This window comes from Channa argus, chromosome 2 (genome assembly GCF_033026475.1).
Source record: "Channa argus isolate prfri chromosome 2, Channa argus male v1.0, whole genome shotgun sequence".
In the NCBI taxonomy this organism is placed as follows: domain Eukaryota; kingdom Metazoa; phylum Chordata; class Actinopteri; order Anabantiformes; family Channidae; genus Channa; species Channa argus.
In genome coordinates, this window is record NC_090198.1 from 15632155 (window position 1) to 15656724 (window position 24570).

The window sequence follows — 24570 nt, forward strand, 5'->3', positions numbered from 1 at the left end:
TCTTATCTCTGATGGTTTCAGCTGTCATATCAAGTCCTGCATGCATAATTGTCAGCCACTAGACATTTGTAAACATTGCATTTACATAAGTGACTTTCAGTTGAATTTTCCATTAGCATTTTTCTCTTACAAAGACCACTGCCATAAAAATATTACTTTTTACAACTTTTATTATAATATTATATAATATATTATAATAGTATAAAGAACAGTATATAAATATCCATATTTAATAACATAACTGATTAATAAATGAACACTATTTTCTCTGGAACATGTAAATGTTGTAAAATTGTCGAAATTGTAGACAACTGACTGCTGTAAAAAATGTGTTTAATAGTTACCACGACTGCAGCATTTTGTCATTTCTATTTGAGGAAATTTTGTACATTTCTGTAGGGAAGTTGCCACATGGCTAGAGTCTTGATATTGTGCTTGGAATCCAACATAAATATACAAAGAATGAATCTTTATAAAACAGGAAAAAAATAATAAAACAAACAGTTCAGCAAACAAAAAGAAAAATGCTGAACTTAGTTGCAGTTAGTGACTTAAATAACCCATGCAGTTAAATATCAACTGTACAGTGTTTGAGTGTGGGAATATGCTTATAAATGAACTGTGAACTAATCGCACAGTTACAAACATTTCTCAGTTTTTGTTATACTGCTGCTCTACTTGTCCAATCAGTTTAGACTAATGCTGAGGAGTTAGCCTTAGTACCATGTGTGACCTCAGCAGCCCATGATTCAGTCACAGAACATCCCCCACCCAAGCATTAAAGGAACAAACTTTATTATTACAGTATTTTGTAATCATTATCCAACTGCAGGACGCAAATGTAAATCCAAGGTGTTATTAATGTCTTCCTTTTGCCTGAAAATCAATCCTGAGCAAAAGACTCCTCTCTACTATTTATTTTTATCAAATTGCTCAAAACAATTAGAATTTAATGTTGGTCTTATCCTGCAGAAGTTTTTTCCGTAGGACCATGAAACTACAATTGAAGACACCACCTATAACTGATATCAAAAGAAAATGTGCTACCAAATCACAAAGTAGTATACAGAGTGCACAAATAGGGTCAGCATGCAGCCACCACGATGTTTTTGCAGTGATCAGCTTTTTAGGGTTATCACTTTTGGCAGTGATAGTTGTAATTGAAATCTGTCTGTCTGTCATATGTGCTGTCCTATAACTTAAATCTCATCAGTTTAGCACCACTAACCAAGGAATGAAGAGCTTATAAGCGTGTTTGTTCACGTTTCAGTGTGTCAAACAGAACCAAGCAGCCTATGAATATTACTGAAGCAGCTTGTTACCAGCATCTACCTGTAAACATAATTTTTCTTTCGTTTAACCAAAAACTGCCCTGTAGTTTTATGTGCATAACACATGGTGTATGCCCGAGGACAATAGCCAACAAAGTGATTTTGCCTGTGATTGGATTAGCATCAATAGATACAAAACCACAACTCCAGAGACATGTTCATTTTACAGTCTTTGAGCAAAAAAATTTTTTTAAAGCTGCAGCACTGCTTCAACACCTTTTCTAGGACAAAAATAAGTCTATAGGCACCTTTATCTCAACTTTCTGTATTTCACTAAAAAATACAGTTAATTACAATTAATTATTTAAAAATCGTTTCCCCGTTTCAAAATTTGTTTATACAACAGAGCAAAAAGGTTTTTCATATATATTGCTTTTGGTTACATTAGATATCAAACAGCATAAGGAAACACAGGAGACTATGATGGCACTGCAGCAGCATCAGCTGGCCTGCAATAGTCTGAGCTGTGTTTAATTTGATGATAGAGACTGAAATATAAATGTCAGTGTTAAATAACACCAAGGGTTTACATACTTATATTAAAATAAAATGAAAAAATTACAGCAACTAACAACCATAGTTGCAAGAGTATAAAATACCATATTTACCCAATTGCTTATTTAACCTTATTAAATCTAATGTGGTACAACACTGATGCTATTCCAATAATTTCCTACAGTTTCACAATCAATGTTCTGAGAGTTGAAATATTTCAATCAATGTCTGAAAATAATGACAACAAATTATCCAGTATTCAAGTAGATAAGGCACTGGGCCTGCCAATGCCCGATCTAAATAGGTTGAAGCCTGTAGTGGCCGCTAGCACCAAGTATTCCCTGCAGCTTTTCACATGTACATTTTACATTGTGACCTAATTAAATGTGTGTGGTGAAGTGGAGGTGAGACATTACACATCTATTACTGATACAGCTGCTTCAAAACGTTTCTGTACAAAATCCTGTGGACGGCACTGACTGTTTACTAAAAACCTCCCCCAAACATCAATTTGTGACCAGGCACTGCAGGCCTTTCAAGCTTTGGTTGTCTACACCCGTGAGATGGTCAGAGTGGCGCAGTTAATGGATCCAAACATATCATTTGTTACCTCAATTATTGTTTGAGGTTACGAATGACTACTACTAAGGTGGGGGGTACCATAATATATGTACTGAAAACCATATTGTGATCTTATAGGTTTGTTTTAATATTTACAGTTTCTGCTGCTGTCAGTAAAATGAAAGCATTGTGCATTGGATTTATCTACATGTGAACTAAACTGGCTAGACCCTTCTCTCTTATGTAGGGGTGTAACTGTTACAAATAAGGGTTTATTCATAACATGTCATTCTGTATAATATAAAAAGTGCAACCAAATATTTACATTCTCCTTGTTTTGCAAAGAGAGGCTTCGCTTTATGTGAGCTCTATTTCACTAGCACAAACATGCAGCATTTTGGAGGGGATTTAAAATTTGTCTAACTATTTAAATGTTTGTGTGTAGTTTAGAGTTGAAGAAAAGATCAAAGGGCTCAGATTATCTTTAGATGATTCGTTTTTCATCCCTCAGTGCTGCAGCTTGTTTGCAGTGATCGATGAGGCATGTGAGTGGTTGCTTTGGCACACCTCAGCATCAAGACGCACTGGTGGGATGGAAACGCTGGCTGCAGCTTTTGCAGCACTGTGCTCGTACATTGGGCAAGAGGCAACGGCCGAGCAACCGGAGAGTCTGACAGAAACGAAACGTCAAACGATCTTGAAGACAAACTGTTCCTGTGTGTGAAAGAGAGAGAGAGATAAAGACTTTACACACAGATGTTAAGCAGACTGCATTCAACTCATACACATCAACTGGAGATCATTTCAGAAAGAATCCTAGGCATTGTGTGAGGGCTGTGACCCTCTGAGTATCATAATTCTTCTCATGCTATCAACAATACAGTATGTTTAGAGACCTACTGTGAATTTCCTTCTGATCAGAGCTTTTATGGTGTAAAATTAGCCTGCTTGATATATTAAAAGTTAGTATCCAATGTCTTATGTTTTGAGCCTTTTTTCTTTCTAACAGAGCGAGAAAAAACAAACCAAAAAAAAAAAACCCACGCCTTCCTGCTGAAATCAGGTCAGTAATGTCAATAAGCGGAGGCAACAGCTGATGACAGCTTTAACAGACGAAGGAAGTATTACAGATTGGCTGAAAAGCTCCTTGAAGCAGCAACATTACATGCCACCCAGTGTCGGTCCCTGATAGTCATTTTAGAGGAGAGGCATTTTATTTCTGTGAAATTATTGGAAGTTTGCAAACATTCACCTGAAAATCCTTCAAATCAAGTGGGACTTTAAAGCATGCACATCAAGTGTGACATTATGATTATCAGATGTAATTATTTAAATGTTTTTTCTATGTAAATCAAAAGGTGATGGGTGATGTTGATGGCAAAGTCTTAACCAGCTAAGGAAGCAATACTAAATAAACTGAAATGCTCTGAAAATGATATTAATAGAATCAAAAAGCATAAACTATAGTCTGTGGTACTGTAGGTCAGATTGTACAAATGGTTTCTTTGGCTTTATGGCTCACATGAACTTTTCCTCTTTTACAGACCTTCAAAATCCACCTGAAAACAACCTATTTTTATCTTGTTTACAAAGAAACAGAAATCTACATTTTATATGGAAGAATGATAGTTAAGATTATTATATAATTCGTGATGAGCATCTCGAATTCTGTCACATTTTTAAATTATATATTATAATATAATACCAATCCATACCTATAAAACTACCTCACTAACCAAAATGCATCCGTTTATCCAACATATTTATGAGACATCTAGCCACTGTGTACAAGCTGGTGCTCATGACACAAAGCTCCACTTTCTCATCATGCATTTCTCCTGTACCCCTGACATTTCTGCTTGGATGAGAGAGAGACATCTTGAACTCAATCTCTCCAAAACAGAACTTCTAGTTTTCCCCTGCCAAACTTTTAATACAGCACAGCATCAGCATCAACTTAGGATCTTCAGTGACTGTCCCTACCAGAATTCTGGGGGTTATCATTGACGACCAACTGAGCTTTATTGACTACATCTCCTCCATCTCTCTGGCATGCATCACCCACTACAACCTCTGAAAAATCCGACCTTTCTGTATATACAACCCAACTCATTATGCAGGCACCTTTCATATCTCGTCTCAACTACTGAAATGCTCTGCTGACAGAGCTACCAGCATGCACAATCAAACCTCTCCAAATGATCCAAAATGCCGAGCACGACTAGTTTTTGATCAGCCAAAAGGAAACGTCACACCACTGTTCAGATCTCTGCACTGGCTTCCACTAACTGCCAGCATAAAGTTCAAAGCTCTGACTCACCTACACGGTTGTCAACTCAACAGCACCTTCTTACCTGAACACTCTCTTTCAGGCCTACAATCATTCCTATTCACTGTGCCCTGCCAATGCATGGTGTCCCTACACCACTCAGCAAAACATCCCTAGCAAAGCTTTTCAGGTCTCACAGTTGTGGAACAACCTACCAGACTCTGCTCAATCAGCAGCCTCTCTGCCAGTATTGAAACGTTGTTGAAGACAGAACTTAATTTGCAATTTAACTGGTAAAAGAGAAAAAAATAATCCTTTGTCTTATTTTGCGCTCACGTCTCTTGAAACAGAAAAATTGGTTTTCATAGAACCATGTTTTAACGTTCTCTCCTTCACTCAGTTTTTAGCAAATTGCTTTGGAAAAAAGTCAATGACTAAATGTAAAGTAAATGTGACTGACAAGAAGGTGAAGGTGGTGCTACAGAAAAGGTCAGAGGGTCATCTAAATCCAGCTTCAACATTACTTTGAACAATAGCTTTTTGAGAACTAAAGTACATGTAGCAAAGAAAGGAATTATTTTTAGTAGTCATATTTTGGTGCTCCCATACCAAATTTAATTAGAATGCACCAAGTAATTTCAGTCTAACAATACTTCACTTTGTACAACAGTGCTAGACTGAGGGATTGAGTTAAAAAATGGTTAGATCAGAATTTGAGAACTTTGTAATGAAGCACTTTGAATTCTATGCTCAACAACATACTTGCATCAGTCTGTTCTACGACCATGGCTACACCATTATCATAGCCTACATTATACTGAAGCCACTGCAATTCCCCAATGTGCAGAATTTCCAGTGTTGCCCAGATCAGAAAGACCCCATGACATCAGTGGGGTATAAAGGTCACAGCTGCAACTCAATACAGCATTTCCTGTGTGCTACCCCTCATCTGTACATCCCCTTTTGCTATCTTTGAATCACTCTCTAGCATGCCTAATATGGAACAGTAAAGAAAAAATGAGACAGTAGAATATGGGACATCCACAGGTTTCTGTTTTTCTTTCAAAAGATTTTTTGGTCAACAATCTGAAGAGCCTGTTCATGGCTCTTCAGTCCCTCCTCACTGTGTGGATGTGGCCTCAAATGTGTTTCCCAAAACAGGTGTATTTTTGGGAGGGACATTCAAAGGCCACAGAGGGTTAAAAACAGCATCATACTGTAAATGTAGAACAGGTAACAAAAGATCTTAATAGTAAGTTGCTGGACACCACAACACGGAGATTAAAGAATGGGACTTTAATTCATATGGGGGAGGGAAATACAACCCTCCTCATTGAACTTTTTTCAAATCATTGTTACATCTCACCATATCTCTCTTGTTCTCTACCAGGTCCTAAAATACCAATATAGGTCTCTGTATATAATAAATGTTCCACAAATTCACAAAGTTTCACTGTATGGTAATTTGAACTCCATGTGGGCGAAAATTTTGTATGTGCTTGACACCATGAAAAAAAAAAATAGAGAAATTTATACTTTCACATTGATTTGCACTAACATTGATTTGGTTTTCTTCTGGTTAAATTTAGTGGACAATCTGGCGTCACTTTACATACACATGTATTTTTATGCAAGTCATTCTTCTACTTGACCTTTTTACATTTTTCCCTTATGCCTATTACAGTGAATGCTGGCGAGACTGAATTAAGTTTAGATTGCACACATATAGTCAAGGTATGCCAAATAATCAGATCCCTTATGTCAGGGTCTTCCAGTACATAACAATTAATTACCTAAATATCTTTAAAAAAAATGATATATTTCCATTAGAGCTAGTGCTATAAATTCTGCATGGCTTTGATGCAGGATATTGTATCTTATGTATGTATAATTCAGCAATATAGAGACAAGAGAAAATATATAATTCAAAATTCACTGGGGAATGGGTCAAGCCTGAGTCTGATGACCAGACGGGGAGAGACCTCTCCCATAGGACCATGCTTAATTAGGAACTAACCAGCATCCAGTTAGATTCTGTTTCAAGCCAGTATGAGACATTACTGTGTATCTGGTATTATCTGACCAGAATGAACATCATCCACCCTGCTACTTCCAGACAGTGGGAGAAATATCCACAAGGCTAAAAGACCATTATTAAAGATGACTCTACACTTAAATGCACTTTCCAGTAAGCAACCTCTAAAACCCGCCTGTGGATGTGGTTGTCTGTCACAGTACTGAGACAGACTAAAGGCCTTGGCAGGGGTACCCATCCTGTCTGCCTGTCATTCTGGCACAACTCCCCCCCCCCCCCGTAGTTATAGTTGTACACTTTAAAAGAACTTGATTAACAAATAGACACATTGTTACTACCAAATTACACCATATTGTTTTTTTCTTTAAATACCTGTATCCCGTGCTTCAAAACTATGAATACTGTTCGGTCCATGTGAAGGACAAACTGCCTTATTTTATTCTCGTGTTGCTAAGTGAATCAGCCTTAGTTTTCTACTGGGATATTAATGACTTCCAGCTCAGATACACTTTCAGGCATATAGTGATGGAAATCTGTCTTGGGCTCATGTAGCTGCACACGTGGCCCTGCACTCATGTGTCCTGTCACAGCATTAGTTTGCCCACTCTGATTAAAGTCACAGTTTTTGTATGTGAGTCCTCTGTGTGCAGCCCCCACTTCAGGTTTGGTGGAGGGTTACTTGGAGCAGCATTTGTAAATTTAGTTTCTCTTGGCCATCGATTAGATTAGCATTTATAGACACATGACCACAGTTTTATTAAATGTCAGGTGAAATTTAATAAATCTTTCTTCTGGACAACCGTTCATGTAAAAATACCTTTAAATTTGTAGAGCTACAATTTGACATATATGATTTGGTATTAAGACAACAAAAAGTCTAGTTTAATCTATATGGAATGGATAAACTGCCTTCTGTTCAATCACCTTGAATTTCTGTCACGCCTGGCACCAGAGATGTTTCTGATTTGTGTTCAGTTAAAGTGTTGACAAGGTCTGAGTTCCACACACCATAAAAACTCCTCTGAATTAATATCAGCCCATAGGTTGTGAAATGGAGTGATAAAAGTGCAGTACAACAGGAACACTTCTTTATATATAAAAAAATAACAGGTACTTATTTAAATTCATGCCAAACACTCAATGCAAGGTCAGATCTAACCAAGGACAGGTCACACCGCAATAAAATGAATTGAAAGTTAATAGTTAAACATGGTGCTCACCCACAGTGGAGTGAATGTATAAACACACATCTATCTGGAAGGTCCTTGGAAACAAAAGAACACAATTGGGCACAATGTGGGAGACATCAGAATAGTCTGATGAGACCAAACCTGAGTTTATCAGGTATCAGGTTTTTTATCAGATTAAATGCCATGATTTGGGTTTAACACCATAAAAAACACACCGTCCCACACATGAAACATGGTGGTCTTGGCAGCATCATGCAGTGGGGAAGTTTTTCTGCAGCAGGCTGCAGAACTGCAACTTGGTAGAAGATCGGACATCAAGCAAGACAGTGACTCTAGGCAAACAGCCATTGGGTTGACAACAAAAAGGTTTAGGAGGTTGAATATTTACAAGCACTTCTGCGCAGATATTATTTTAAACTGTATTTGATAAAAAAAGAAAGTAGTGATTTACTGAGGTCATCCTTCTCTTTGGCTGAGGGAGCAGGTCACACGTGGGGGAACATCATGTTCCACGTGCTCCACGCAATATGATTGCTATCAAAAACCCTGTAAAGACATCAGTCTGACGGACATTCTCTGTATTCCTTTAATTTTCACATTTGGTTTCCCAGAGATCAAATTTCATGTTTCTGATTCATGGCATTACACTAAATTAGGGCTTCTGGGTTCAGCCTGCTGGTTTCTTCTTTCTGTCCCCCGCTGGTTTGTTCTTTCTGACCCCATTTCTTCTTTCTTCTTAATAGACTGGATTTAAATAAAACTTATATTAAAACAATTACATGAATCTATTACATGTACAGGCATTTCACATGGTGAATGTAATATTTCACATGTGAGAAGGTTGAGGACACATGGCACTGTGTGTGACTGAAAGCTTCAGCAGCTTGGCTTGACAACAGAAAAGATAAAGGATGTTTACAACCATCTGATTGCCTCAAAACACATAAACAAATTATTTATTGAGACAGAGGGTTACTGTGCTAACATGGCCAGCTGTTTGCCGCCACATTATCCTACGCCTCAGTTATTTACCATAGCACTTTTATACCTCTATGCGCTCAAAATGTCAATGAAGCTGCTGTCCAACTAACAGGCTGCTCTCTGAGGATACTGTGATTTCGTATCTGATCTATAAAACAGAAATGCCAGTGACTTGCTGTGGCATACATCAAAGAACAGGCTAACTAAAGTGAACAATACTTTCAATTAAAAAAGCCATAAATGGAAAAAAAAGCCGCAAAAGTGATGAACGTTTGGAGATTATCATCATTTTTTTGTCCGATGCCTTACATCAACAAAGGTGTTTCGAATCTATGGATTACTCTATTTTGAAGAGCTGAGAGAACCATTAATTTTCAGAGCAAAAATACACCTCTTGTGCAAAAGTGAAACCCTTTTGCTGTCATCATCTTCAAAGAGACATGCACATCAAAGATATGTACACTTCAGTCAAGTGTACGTACAAAGTTTTGGGACAGAGTCCATAAAAAGTCACAGCTGGAAATATCAAGACATGAATGATGTGTTTCAAGCAGAGGACACACAGCCTATGAATTACTGTTGTAAATTCGTGGTTTTATTGTAAAGGTCTTTTTCAACTGTAAGTAGGATGAAAACAAAAGCCAAAGCTCATTTGCTGGTTTAACAAAGAGGATCTTTGAGGCCACTGTAGTCAGCCTTTCCACTGCCCTTGATGTGATGTTCCATCATTAGAGAGCTGGTTCCTTCCCAGTGATAATAATGCTACTGTTGACAGCCAACTATTGTATGACAAAGTGCACTGCTTCTTGTGGTCAGATACTCCTCCGCCTTTAGATGGTTTAATAATAATTATCCTCTTGATAACAATAGATAATTTTATACAGCATATTGTCTAACAGCCTTTTCATTTTCAAAACTGTAACTTTTTGACTATATCAGGCTACAAAGAGGATGTACGTCACATGAACATATCTGTGTTGTACAGTGTTAATTTGACACACTTTTGGTTGTGAAGAATCGCAAAACCTGATATTTAAAGTGGTGCTTCTGTAACACTACAACCAACTTAAGCTGAAATTATTACTTTTATGTGTAACTCCTAGAAAAGGCCACATTCAAACTGTTGGATGACATGATACCATGGAACCATACTTTCTCCTGTACACATAATTTGTTATTGTTGTCAGTTTAAACTATGCAAAATAATTTTTCAAAGAAGAATTTTGGCAGACACTCATTCTTATCACTTTATTGGCTCTGAACAATGTGGCAATGTTTCATCAACAACTGAGTTTAATTTAATATAAGCTTGTTAGCAACAGTGCAAGCAATGTGATTTTGAGACAAACTGCCCACGCACTGAAGTCTTTAGCATTTCCTGAATGAGCAGGATTGAAATCTGAACTTGTTTGGGTTGAACGATTTTTGCTGATGTTTCAAATGTGCATAATCATCAAACAGGTCAAAGATTGAGTAGTTTGAGAGCTATGTGTAAACATAAGACTATTGTGGTTAGTGTTTTGGTGTCGAGAAAATAAATACTGAGCACCAGGTAGCCATGGTAGGAGTTGATTTTTTCCTTTTCTTCCTGTTTTGGGTTAGGAGTTTTGTGGTTTGGTTTAGTTTGGTTTGGTAAGGTAGGATGTTGTCTTTAGAGCTTTCCGTTTTTGGCACTGCTCACCTCTAAAGCCAATAAATTGGTACCATTTGGATTTTAAACTCTTGGACTTGCTGGTTTTGCTTGGAATAGAGAAGAGTCGGAGAACACATGTTATATCTAGATTACACTAGACCAGGGGCATAACACTGAATTAATAATACATTCAAGTTGCAGCACTCTAAGAAGCACATGAGAATGCTAAAAAAAGAAAGATATTTTTCAAGACAAGCCAGGCTCAGAATTCTTACAGTAGGTTGTATTGTCAACAGAAAGGTCTATTTGTAAGTGAAGGGAGGATAATGCCTGTTAGCCAGTGACGCATGAAAGCAAGCTGAAGTGAAAATAAAAAGAAGAAGCTGATCTGTTGAGGTATGCAGTCTCAGTGTGATTTTCAGACTAAGGGAATCAGTTAAATTACCTGATTTACGCTTTAAGGCACAATTTATTTTCCTTTTTATCAGATGTTTCCCCCCCTCCCTTAGTCTAATTTGCATTAGTGCTGCTATTTCTCTAACAGCACTGATGAAAACAGAAGGATGTTAGTGGGATTATAATTTGCTTGTTGTTCTCTGGTCTAAAAAAATAACAAGAAACAAAATGTCTATATTTTATTTAGAAATACTCTTGTTGAAATACTCTTATTTTTCACTGTTCATTTTTTAAAATTAACTAATTTTAGCACAAAGTACACAAACCTCGAAATGCTGCCTGTATTTAGGCCAAAGGTTTGTAACATTTCTAACTTATATTAGATGGTCTGTTTGTGTATGGTCAGCTACAGTACACCTTTTTATCCTGTTCAGGTTTGCAGGGGAACAAGCGTTCTGGCTGAAGCTGAAACTACAACTGAATTTCAATTCAACAAGATCTAATTTATAATCTCAAATTAAAACTAAATTCACTATAAAGCCTAAAATGAAGTCGAAGAATTGAAAACTAAGTTGAAATGGCAAATAAAGTTTTGGACCTTCAAACAAAAGTGTTTGGATAAGGTCATACTGGGTTTGACCTTATCCAAGCTGAAGCAGAGTCATTGAAGCAGATTCATTAGTTTAAGAGTTAGTCCCTGTGGTACTTCACTTGAAGTGTGCCCTTACATACCAAAACATTTGTATTAAATGCAAAACTATAAATAACTAAAAAACTCAAATAAACAAATAAGATAATAAAATAATAAAATAAGAAGATAAAATATATTTATAGACTAAAATAAACTCAAATGGAATTTCTTTGAAAAGCTGAAGAAGAGTGCAGGAGATTGAAGGTTATTACACCAACAACAAATTTAGAGCTCCATATCACTTGGTCTTGCTGTGTGGCAAACAAAGATGCTTCTGCGTCACAGTTTATGTAAACCAAAGGTAAATTCAACTCCACCGCCCTGACTGTGTAAGGTGACAAGCAGGAGTTTGTTTAAATGTCGTGCAGTAAGAGCAGCAAACTCAATATACTTACCAACTTTTTGAGTTTTACTCTTTTCAAATGAACCAGGAGTAAAGTGGAGGTACTTTGGCCTCCATATCTCTCACACTCACCAGAGGGGGCGCTGTCACACTCTTGTAAATTACACTTCTGGGTGCTCTCAGGACTCAACTGATGGTCACATTGAGCTTGATCCACTTCTTCATCTGTCTCTTCTTTTGTATTGACACATTTGACGAGTCGATGCTGCATTCCACCACCACAAGAAGCTGAACACTGCAGAGAGAGTTTTGAAAAATACTTTCAATGTTTGGCAGACAAGACATTTCAGAGGACTGGGTCTCTTTGCTTCAACATGTCTTCATAATTAAAAGGTAAAAGTAAGAGAGTACAACATTATCCTCCTAACTGTAAAATCATAAAAGTCAAGTACTGTACAAGTACACTGAAATTGCAGTTTAGTACTTGAGTAAACGTAAATTTTTTTAGACTTTGTGCGCGGTGATAATTTCCAGCGTGGATCAGGTTATTATCAGAGATTTACCTGCAGCAGTACAAATGTGTATGAACCATAGTGATCCTACCTGATGAAAATACTACTTCCAGTAAAGTAATACACTATCATCTGTGTTTTCTTTTTAATCCTGGCTCTATTAAGTATATGTGACAATAACAGAAAATAAGGATGTGGAGGATTTCTTCTGCTGTCAGTCACTTAGAGAAGCCAATAATAATTCTAGTCAAACAATAAAGGTTTAGAGAATCTCAGCTCATGTCTGAAGTTAAGAAATTACCAGCTTTACTCCAGTATGAAATGTACATTATAGAACCTGCAGTTTGGTGCTTTATCACTGTCTCTGACTGTGCATCATTTTGCAGTGATTCTCTTTGCATCAGGAGCTCTAATACAGGTTTAGATACTTCCAAAATGCACAGACTATTCAAAGTGATTGCATGTTTTAAGATTCAAATTAGTCTGGGACCTTGAATAGTATAAGTGGTTTAGAAAATAAAGAGTGGGATGACATTATGAATTATTTATAGACTTGCATGAAAGTGTTATTTTGGTCATTTGGACTTTCAGAAATATTACCACATCAAGTTTAAAATGAAAAAGAAATTAGATTGTCATGACTATACACCATGCTGGATTATCCGCTGTTGCTTTGTGCTTCATGAAGAGCTGCTTGTGTGTAGGTGTGTGTGTGTGTGTGTGTGTGTGTGTGTGTGTGTAGGTGTGTGTGTGTGTGTGTGTGTAGGTGTGTGTGTGTGTGTGTGTGTGTGCGTGTGTGTCATACCTGTCCCCAGGATCCAGTAAGCCACTGAGCACAAGGCTGGATATTACATGGTTGTATGTGGTTGGGCTGAAGGGCCCTGTCACACTGATCCTCCTCTGGACAAGTGACTATACGCTGCTGCTCACCTCCTCCACACACCTCAGAGCACTGAATAATACACACACACACACACACACACACACACACACACGCACACCAAAGACACACTTATAGAATGCAATCTTTGAACCTATGTGTTAAAATACATCCTCGACTGCAATTTTAATAACCACTCCATAAAATTGGAATATTTCATGTATTTTGTTACAGAAGTGTTGCTTGGTGAATCAGCTGAGAGAACAGATTGTACTGCTATGTTCCACTTGTTGGTGAGTTACCACTTCCCAAGCTATAAAAACAAAGACCAACCAAAAGTAACCATTGAAGGAATTATTCTAAAAATGTGTAATAATAATATTGTATAATGTACTATAAGAGGGACATTTTCTGCATATAAATAATTTGATACCACATATAAACAATCACAAACGGACAGACACACTGAAAAAGACATCAAATGGAGGTATTTACTTGTTGTCAGACACATTACCTCAATTTCTATCCTATTTAGAAACACACCACTGCATTTTTCACCTATGCTCCTCACCTGACCCCAGGAGGAGGAGTACCATTTAAGACATGGCTGAAGGCTGCAGGGCTGTTGGGTCGGTGGCCTGGAGGACATGGCCCGGCAGTGGAAAGGTCGTAGGAGCCTTTGATCCCGCATGTCGACACACTGAATATCACGTGATTTAATGCCACCTTCGCAATTCTTAGTGCACTGGGAAAAATACAACATGATTTTTTATTCAAACAGCAGCCTTGTCATTAACGCTTTGAACTCATCTATCACTTAAAGCCTCAAGGCCCTTTAAGAGGTAAGGGAGTAGCAAAATGACTAGAGGAGCAGGATAACCTATGATATAACTGACCAACATTTTCTTATAACTCTGAATATCAATAACAAGAAGAAGCAAATTGTGTAACAAGTTTTGTTACATGTTTGTTACTTGTTTGCATTGTTATTTCTGCAGCCATGCCTCTTGCATGGCTAAAAATATGATTAAAAAAAAAAAAAAACCCTTGTCATGCATTTACATAAACTTCTTCATATTTCGGGGTAAAAATCTGTAAAAACGTACAGTAAAACAACGATTACATTATATATTAATTTTCATAGTAACATGTAGTCTCACCTTACTCCACTCCCCCACTTTCCACATGGAGCAGGGCCGCAGGTAGCACTGTTGTGCTGGTGCCGGCCTCTTGCTCGAATCACAGTCAGAGTCGGACCCAGTACTGCAAGACAAAGTTCTCCAAATGGCACCCAGTCCACAGCTGGTAGAGCACTACCCACAAACGTATTACAGCATTAGAATACCAGTGTTATGTACAACACTGCAAGAGTACAAGTAGAAGAATCTCTCTTTCAACTGTTTTCAACCTTAAAAATTCTACACATCTATATTAATTCTATTTCAAGAATAATTTATAGATTAACATTAGCTGCATTGCTTTGAGGTTAAATGATGTCTTAAATAATTCAGTTATAAGTGTGCTGGGACCAAAACTAGATCCTGTTTGTGCATAATAAAAGTAGACAGACATATAAATATTGAGACACAAGTACAACAGCAGAATGAATGGCTCAGCACTCACAGCGCTCCAGTTGCCTGTGACCCAGTGGGCAGCAGTGGTGACTTGCACAGAGGCTGGACTTCCGACAGATGTTGGCACCTCGAGGGGCCGCAGAAGAGGAGGAGGCAAATTGGGCTCCGTGGTTGTCGGTGATTCCATGAGCTTCATAGTTACTCTGCTATAGTCAGGAGTGGCTGCTGAATTTGTTGGAAGCTGATGTGAAGGCCCAAGACCAATGTTACTGCTGCTTGTCCCCATGCTGGGAACGACTATTTCATTGTAGTCAAAATCTGCTTCATCGTGTGGTCCAGACTGTGTTCCAGTTCTCATAGTGAAGACAGGTTTTGTAGGAATCTGTTCCATTGTCACTGGCAGGAAATCAGCTGGAGAAGCCTGAGTAGTTCCATCCAACTTTGTAGGAGGTATGATTTCTGTTCCAGTTAATGATTTGGAGTCATCTGAGGCCTCTCGGTTACCTGAGTTTTGGTGAAAGGGAATGGACAGAGTGGATTTCTCAGAGCCAGGAACTGAGTTAATACTGAGGTCAAGGCCAGTATCCCATGAATTAACCTTGCCAGTGGCCTTGACTGTATTGACATGAGCCTGATCCATGTCAAAATCCTCTATCGTGAAGGCTGTGGGAAATACAGTTGGACTGGTTATCTGAGGTATTTCTGAAGCACTTTCATCCAGTTGGACCTCAGTCTTAAAATGAATTACAGTCTCTGGCATGGGAGAGCCTAAAGGTTCTGGATTCTTCACATTTTCTGGGTCTGCAGAGATGCCTGGAAGTCGTGTACTTTGTTCATTGTAACTATACTCATAATCGTCATGTTCATCCGTGTCCTGAGCATGTACTGCTTTAGAGACAGCAGTATTAACAGTTTGGTGACCAGGAGTGGAAGCTGTATGTTTTAAAGCCACACTAAGATCCTCAGACTGACTTTCCTCCTCACTGGAATGGTCATCAGTTTCCTCCTCATGCTGTCCCCATTTCACATCCTGCGCAGGCTTCTCAGTAGTGAAAACCAGACTAGGCATTGTGGTTATGTTTTCAGGCCACAGTGGATTGTCATGTCTCTCTTTTACTGTTTGTGTATCCTCAGTTATGGACAATGGTGGTGAGTGAGTGGTGTACACAGGTAGAAGATTATCCTCAGAAAGAAAGTCATCCACACTTTCAGAAATTGTCTGCATGGACTCGTCATTCACACTGCCCAGATTTGTGTTTTGTGTCTCTTTAGAATTTAAAGAGTAGGCAGTGGTCTTTGAAATTGTTGAAATGGCTGAAATAGCTGTGGGAGCTTTTGTAGTTTCCTCTAATGAATTTTCTATTATACTGAGGCTTGGTTTATCATCCTGTGGAGCACCGAACCTGTGTCTGTCCCCTGAATCTTTTTCATCACTCTCAAAGTCATTTGCCAAGTCTACATGGAAGTTGATAAAGTTGTAGTCATAGTAAAAATCATCAACTTGAACACTGGTGTGGTCAACATTTTCTATGCTATTGTGGAAGTCAAAATCTCCCTCAACAATGTTGTTCAGGTTATTATGGTTTCTTGGTTGGGCTCTGGTGGGGCTGTATTTTGGAGGAAGTTTGGCTTCAGGTATTAAGTTAATTTCATTGAGGACTTCTTTGCCCAACCAGCCGCTTCCAGACAAGTCAATATCTCCGAAATTGTCCACAATCCTCGGACATTCCTGAATGTTGCAGGCGCTGACAACTAAGGGTTTCTTCTGTGGGTCACAGTCAACACCTGTGTTTCTGGAGCACGTTACATTGCGACGACGTACTCCACTTCCACAAGTCAGTGAACACTGCCGGAAAGAAGAGAGGGATAGTTAGTCAAAAGAAAGTAAAATTTTGCTAACAATGTTGCAAATTTTATTTATTTTATTTTTTTCATTTTATATTTTTTTTAACAAGGTCTACCTTGTTAAGGTAGGTAAGGTCTACCAAGCATAACCTCTGTGTAATTGATAACAGAAATGGAAAAATATCACATGGTGTCATAAATGTTAATTGCACTCTAACACCATAGATCTCTCCATGAGTTTAATAACCAACATGGCTGTAAAAATTTCTGGTGAAATCCAGAACAATTTACACTTCCATTTTGTTCTGATACAGCCAAGTTGCCAACAAGGCCGAACCTGGACTCACCTTTGACCAGCTGCTGGTGGTCCAGTCTGCAGGGCAGGGGATGTGTGTGTTGCAGGAAGTTAATGACTCAGGCTTGGGGATGTACTCGCAGTCACTGGGCTGCAGAGCTCTCTGCTCCTCCACGCTCACTGCCTGGATGCAGAGCACCGTCCGTTTAGCCAGACCTGAGCTGCCACAGCTCGCTGAGCATTTCTGCCACTCGCCAATCCACCATCTATTCACAGACAGTAATTATAAAGATTTTGAATGTACACTTGTGATGGGAAATGAAAATATATTACAGCTGCAAATTTGCAACTGGCTCACACATACAGCTTTAGATGGCTGTTTCACTGAGAATTATTTTATTGGACCCCAGCACACAATGCTCACATTGTGTCTCCAGGGTGTTAAAAGCCTCGTCGGTCAATAGCAGCGTCTCACATTTTTCTTTACTAAAATGTGACATTTCTGATGGAATGTAAAAAGTAAAAAGCCAACAGCACAAATGAACAACCATTACAAATTCTGCTAAAAGTTTGCCAATCTATATCATTTGAAAGCCCCCCGCCGGCTGGTTTGACAGTGTCGTTGCCGAGCTACTGTATGATTACTTTTCTACACAGTTCTCAGTTCACAGCAAATTAAACTGTGGTTATTCATTAGACAGTACACGTAAGTCAGACATACACTAAATATTTACAATTATTAGTTCTACTGTACAACAGTTAAACATGAAATGGATTATTGTATTTCTAACAGCAGGAGTGGCTGAGCTTCCACTGACAAAAAAAAAAAAATGCTGCTCTTGTTCCAGTGTAATATGCAAAGCATTTTGTGCATAAATTATTAGATGGCTATTGCTTTAAAACCTTTTGTGAATCACAAAAAAAAGAGAAGCGAGTAGCATTTATACAGCTGCATCAACTGTTTCAACATGCAGTATGTTTCCAGATCCTGCATCAACCTCTGCAGTTACAGACACACAGGTTGGTAAACATATTTAAGCCTTTAAACTATTTCATGGTTTAACTGTGCAGCGGGTTGCAAAATCTGCAAAAAATAAGTTACAATTGTATTTTTTACACTGATGTCTTAAGATTGGATGGAAATAACACAACGGCACTACAAATGATGTTTGGAGCAGTTAAGGTAGTAAGAGGCAAAACTGTTGATAGTAAACACAAGTTAAAAGAAACAGCAAAGAATTTGCATTTGTCTCAAAACATAGCTACAACATGGAACCTTACTCTTTGCAAAAAGAGTAAGGTTCCATAAAGTTTAGAAATACAGTTGAGATTAAAATGATCGTGTTACATTGAATTAATATCCAAATCTTTGTGATTGGTAGCCTAGTAAAGTGTCTTTATCTGTAAATATGTGTCTGTGAAAGCTGATGTAAATAACTCACATAGCTGGACATGGATCTTTGTTACAGCTGGTTTGGTTATCGTCGGGTCGGGTTAAGGGGTCACAGAAGTGCTCCTCCACTATCCCTGTTGTCTTTTCCACACAGTGTACGATCTGCCGCTGAACACCTGAAAGAGCAGTGAGAGAGAGAAGCTTGTGTAAAACCAAGCACCACACTGCTGAAAACAGCTAACCATGAACAACTTGACAGGATGTGCAGCATTTCCAAAACATCCAAACATACATGTTCCAAGACTTTTTACTTTTTAAACAAACAACGCAGCCACTTGTCAAGCTATTTTCAAGCAGCGTTGTCCTCAAAATGCACAAATTTAAAATAATGTATAATATATACAATACAAGTAATCTTGGGGCTGTACACAAATGTCTTTAAGTACAAAAAGTCTCATCCAAAATTATTCTAGTTGGACAAGAATACATTTTGATACCTACCATACAGGAGGTGTCACATCTAGGTTTTAGATAGCATTACACAAAGCAATACATAAGAAACACTTGTCATCTAAGGCTGTGACAAATTTATTGGGAGATCTTTCTTCTTTGAAAGCAGAGGTCATATCTCACCTTTTCTGTGCCCTCTGCTCAGATCCTGCTGAGGGCTACAGTGTGTCTAATAGCTAATTTACACCTTCAAAGACAGCTCTTAAAAGACAAGCCAGCTATGATTGACTGAAAGCCAGAGCTAAATGGGAGTACTGCATTACTTTAAATTCTACAGTTCAGGTATATTTTTGGGCGGTTGGCAGCCCAAAGAATAAATGTGAAGGGAAGTTAAATTAAAAAGTAGATTTTTCAACAAAAACGTGGACATATATATACTTACAAAGACATTTAATTTCTGTAAGACACCTTACCTCACTCAAGCACAGCTTTTTGCTCAAGGCAACTTACAAAAAGTGCATTCAAACCAAGAGCAACAGCGAGATTTCATTCAAAATATTTAATCAAATAATGTGAAGTGCTGCCAGAAGACAGAGAAATGTCCTGTCCCATAAAGAAGAGAGCATTGCAGACAATTATTCTATATTCTGGCCAAGTTGCACTTCTACAGTAGATAATATACAATAATGTACTCACAGACCTCCAAACCTGCATCCAACATTCTGTGCTGCAAAGCTTCTAAACAGAGAGCCCATACATAAAAACTATTTCCATCAACATATACAGATGTTTTGGCATTCACAAAGAAGCACATACTGAATAACAAAGTACTATAAATACAGAGCACATTACCTCAACACAGACTACTTTACTAATTTATAATGCTGGAAAGTTTCAACAGAGTGAGTTGAACTTTCAATAAGTTTCTGAAACCTGATGACCTGGATTAAATCAGTACTCACACGTATGAACTTCAGCAGTATTTTTGCTGTTTTTGACCTCTTTTCTAAATTAATGCACAAGAGAATATAAACGTGCAGACATAGGATTAATCATCCCAACTTTAGCTGCACAAATAAAACATGTTCAAGATAATACTGATGAGAATGACATGCAACAGCTGTGTCAGAAAGTAATTAGGCATCAGTTAAAGAAGCAATTATATAAAACTATGACACTAATAAAATAATTAATTTAAATTATTTGAGCGAGTGCCAACTTTGCCTAGTCAGCAGCAAACTGGAGAATGTGAACCTTCATCCTTACATCATGATAAGAAAAAGAAAAAGATGTACTGTTCAGCAACAGGGCACCTGCTTTGAAATCCTAAATTCATCCCCCAGGATAAGCCAAACATTTTACTGTGTTCCCTTCATTCACACTGTGAAGCCCCTGATCTGATCATCAGGTGCCCATCACCCAGAGAACCAAACCCCACACAGAAAGCCGACTTAAGTAGCTGTCATTTGATAAACAGCTAAATGTATATTTGTTGACTACACTGGAAGTTATCTGCTTCTTTGATAAATGGCTAACGGCAAGAACAATTCGATCACTGAAGACAAAATTCTTTTGCATGCCCTGCTTTAACTGAAGATTGTGGTTTGTAGAAATCTGACAAGCCATTTATCTGTTTGAATTTTTTCTTTACATGTACCACACAAGCATTCTTGGATAGTCACAAAGTCAGTGAATGCATGTGAGAGTATAAAAGGACTTTAAGAAAGTAATTTATTTTCTATTTCTATTTGTTTACCCTTTACGTCTTTATGAATATCTTATATGTAAAGGTTTCTGGAATTCTACTCACAAAAAGAAGAGGCTGTTCAGGCTTTCCTGTAATTTCTGAAGCAGTAACCTTTTCAATATTACCTAATAAGAATGGTGTATATTTTATAAAAAGGTTTAAATGTATTTCAAGCTACGTACAGTAGATTAGATACAGTAGATTATTATTACAACATAGACCATTTAATAGTCTATAATGTTAACTTCCATCCCACCTTTCAGTTACGTTTAGTAATGTATCACTGCTACAGTTCATTCTCAGATGCTTATTTTTAGTGCATCACAGACACTTTTTAACCTAAAGAGAAAACACAGATCTTTAGTGATCTCATTTTGATGAAATTCTTGTGCATTTTTCTCTTCACCTCATGCAGCAAATACACTTCACACAGCGAAGCAGTAAAGCAAAATTAAATTCAAGACCAGAGCTGTACAGCTGCAGCTGTCATTTAAAAACCTAATACTGACTCAGATACAGTTCCATTCAGCTCCTTTAATGAGTATTTTAATGAGGGACAGGCATTCAGAGGAGTTTCTCTTACCTCTTCCACAGGTAACACTACATTCAGTCCATGACCCATATTTCCAGAAGAAAACTGATGAAGTGATGTAATTTTCCTCTGAGATATTTCGATTGATTGTGTACTCGTACCGCACACCTGGATTGGTCTCCTGAAAGAGAAGCTACGACACACAAGAAAACAGCTTAAAAACTCTGAAAGACCTACTACAAAAAATGTCCTTGGGCAAGACATTGAACCCCAAGTGGCTCCCGGTGGTTCGGGTGAGAACCTTGCATGGCAGACACCACCATTGGTTTGTTAGTGTGTGTGTGTGAATGGGTGAATGAGAAGCAACAGTGTAAAGCGCTTTGGATAAAAGCGCTAAATATAAGCGGCCACTTATCTACCTTTTGTGATGAAACTGAAACTGAACATCTTAAAGGTCTTTTCTGCAGTCATGTTGCATAAAGAATTCGTGTTTGTGTAGTGTTCGTGTAGTGTTCGTGTAGTTACTGTATGTCCCTAACATACAGGCAGTGTCAGTAATGACATATCTCACAAGAACACGACACACTTAAAAGCTTAAGTTATTCTGTTCTCACCTGAATCCACAGTGGTTCCACAGTGGGACCAGGGGACATTAGGTTTTCCAGGTGCCCGGTCCTCACATAGGTGAACACTGTCCCGGCTGCTTTGTACTCTCCATTCCACTGGATCGTCCAGCCACCGTTAAGAAAATACTCGTTGGGATTGTCACTGCGTAATGCCAGGAAGTTCCCAGCTTCAGCTACCTCCTCAATCCGAATATCCCAGGCTCCCTCTGGGATCAGCCCAATGTCTACGTAGCCTGTGAGACATCACATTTTATATTTTAAATATATAATTTTATATATATATATATATATATATATATATATATATATATATATATATATATATATATATATATATATATATATATATATATATATATATATATATATATATATATATATAAATAGATGTAATAATGAGGGAATAGAAAAGAACCCGATGTAGAAGTAACAAAATGGTGTAACAACAATTTATATATAATAGATTTATAGTTATTTACAAAATGAACAAAAAAAATTATGTTTTGTTTATTTTGTCATTCACATAATGTTTTGGTTCTTATTATTGTTCTTGCTTGTACTTGCTTGTTTCTTTTGTTTGTATAATTTAGTTGGTCAAACATTTTTAATAAATGGTAAATTAATACAATTAATGCCTGGAGGCTGGTGTATAGAATATAGTAAATCATAACAAACTGTCAATTTGTATTATTCTTTATTTCACATTTAGATGCTGTACATTCAACAATTATTGGAGCAGCAGTGATTCATTAAGTTTCTTTTTCCAACAAATAGATGTGACTGGGAAAAGGTGCCAAATTTGAAGCACCCCAGCACCTTGAAATAGAAACAGTTAAGTAGACGGCATATTTCTAATCAAAAATGTGTAAAAAAAACAAACAAACAAAAACGTACCAAGTCCTTCCCTGTCCTCAAAAGTTCTCCTTACAGTTGTACAGGTGGAGCCATTACCATGACACACACCACAGCGATCCTCTACTGCAGTGGAGTCAATCTTATAGTCACAGCCTACATTCTGTAACACACAGGTACCACATTACATTATGTAGAATATGCCTCTCAGAAATCACACACAACAGTGGCAACTTATCTTGCAGAAGAACCAACATTCTTCTGCAATTTGGGAGATCAGGCTTTCCTATTATTTTCCTCTTTAGCAATAAGGATCAAATCCAGATCTTCCAATCTGTCATCTCAGTAATGACTTAATAAGCCTTTGAACAGAACCTGTTCATGGTAAAATCCACAAAACAGCACAGAACAATCCTCTCCCCCTCTCCACAGCTTGCCTCAGGCACAGTACCTCTGACTTGTTCAGATGTGGCAGGTGATGCAAGTGACAATCCAAGTAATCATTAATTTAATGTTGTGCTGCTTTATCACTACTGTCACATCCTTCTCTGCGTTGCTGCTCCCATTTGACGCAGTTAAAAGGCACAGTAAGTAATCCTGCTACCTTGTGCTGTTTACTAGAAGTAGCAGTAATGCAATGTACAATGAGTTAAAAAAGTAACAGAATAAAGTTCTTATTTGTTAAAAGATACAAAGTTTATTAGAAAAAAATGTAAGTCAAATCCCAAAGGCAAAAGAATATATACTTCTGTCATGTAGTGCAATGAAAGCATATAGTAGTATCAAAACCCTCAAAACTGTACTAATTTACGCTCACTAAACCAATGTTCAGAATATTTTATGTGATTGTATAATAGTGTCATAATAATGTTTATGTTGTGACAGACTCCTTAATTCCATGTGTACTGTTTAGTTTATATGAAAAACTTCTGAACCAGCCTTTATTGTAACAGGAAAGGAAAAGCAGAAAAGATGTGGCTGACAAAAATGTCACCAAATGTCATGAAAGCAGAGCACCATATCAGTGACTGCTGGCCACTCAGTACCCAAACAGTGTCTGTATCTCTGACTGGTATTTTGGCCTGAGGTGATAGGCAAGAGCAGGAGAGATAACAGCCATCACATATTCTGATCAACAAGCTTATTTTCATGCCGAATGTCAAACGCACAAAACTTACCTGCAGAGAAAACAAGGTCACTGTCAGCTAAATGCACTGAATAACAGTGCAGTGAAATGAAATGATACAGTATAATGAATCCGTCGTCAGCAGTGCTGATACCTTACAGATGCCATTTATGCACATATCTCTGCTTTTGTTTCCTTCGTAGCACGGAGTCCCATCCGTGACAGCATCTCGCATCTTTTCAGAAAAGTGTTCGTTCAGCGGGCGGCAGTGCAGCTCACAAGGGTTAACTGAGAAGAGTTTTAACAGACAAAATACAGACAGTTGTGATAACGTCACCATGACAGTAGTGTTGTTTCAAGTTTGCATTAGCACTGTCACATCATGTTAAATCTGCTCACTTTTGTTGATCACTGCTTCCCACTTGTAAAACTTGCCCTTGTACAGCATGGTGTTGAAGTGACTGCACTGGCTGTCTCTGAAGGTGGGAAGGTCATGAGGACATGGGCTGGTGTTGCAGGTCTTGTACCTCCGCCGCTCTCCCAAACAGTACTTCCCTCTGTATCTGGGTCTGTAACATAGTCATAGAATTGTTACGTCAGTGATGCTCACTGACTTTCACATTACGAACATTGCTGATGAAAAATAATAGTACATAGTACATAAGAGATCTTCTAGATATGTTTTTGTCATATATGGCGTATTGTATGGTGTAGTGATAAGACATCAGGTAACACTGAAGATCATGACTATAATCGACACAGTAAAGACCAAAACTATCACCCACTTTATAATCCAATCTGTAAGTCTAAGAA

At 37.8% G+C, this 24570-nt stretch overlaps 1 protein-coding gene across 4 annotated transcripts in view; it reads right to left on the minus strand.

The window, feature by feature from the left end:
• Positions 1 to 776: 776 nt before the first annotated feature.
• LOC137119080 (A disintegrin and metalloproteinase with thrombospondin motifs 7) overlaps positions 777 to 24570 on the minus strand; it is a 61833-nt gene continuing 38039 nt past the window's right edge. For 3 of the 4 annotated variants that reach the window (XM_067495819.1, XM_067495817.1, XM_067495820.1), the window contains 13 exons: positions 24157 to 24326; positions 23912 to 24045; positions 22674 to 22794; positions 21768 to 22012; positions 21205 to 21346; positions 18474 to 18600; positions 17084 to 17297; positions 14941 to 16737; positions 14478 to 14630; positions 13889 to 14062; positions 13243 to 13389; positions 12058 to 12220; positions 777 to 3101 (listed from right to left, as the gene is read on the minus strand). In XM_067495819.1, the coding sequence (XP_067351920.1) occupies positions 2962 to 3101; positions 12058 to 12220; positions 13243 to 13389; positions 13889 to 14062; positions 14478 to 14630; positions 14941 to 16737; positions 17084 to 17297; positions 18474 to 18600; positions 21205 to 21346; positions 21768 to 22012; positions 22674 to 22794; positions 23912 to 24045; positions 24157 to 24326 (3727 nt within the window). In that variant the 3' untranslated portion in view covers positions 777 to 2961. Of the gene's footprint in view, positions 3102 to 7118; positions 8626 to 12057; positions 12221 to 13242; positions 13390 to 13888; positions 14063 to 14477; positions 14631 to 14940; positions 16738 to 17083; positions 17298 to 18473; positions 18601 to 21204; positions 21347 to 21767; positions 22013 to 22673; positions 22795 to 23911; positions 24046 to 24156; positions 24327 to 24570 lie in introns of those variants that run through there. The other variant, XM_067495818.1, reaches the window with a different exon arrangement.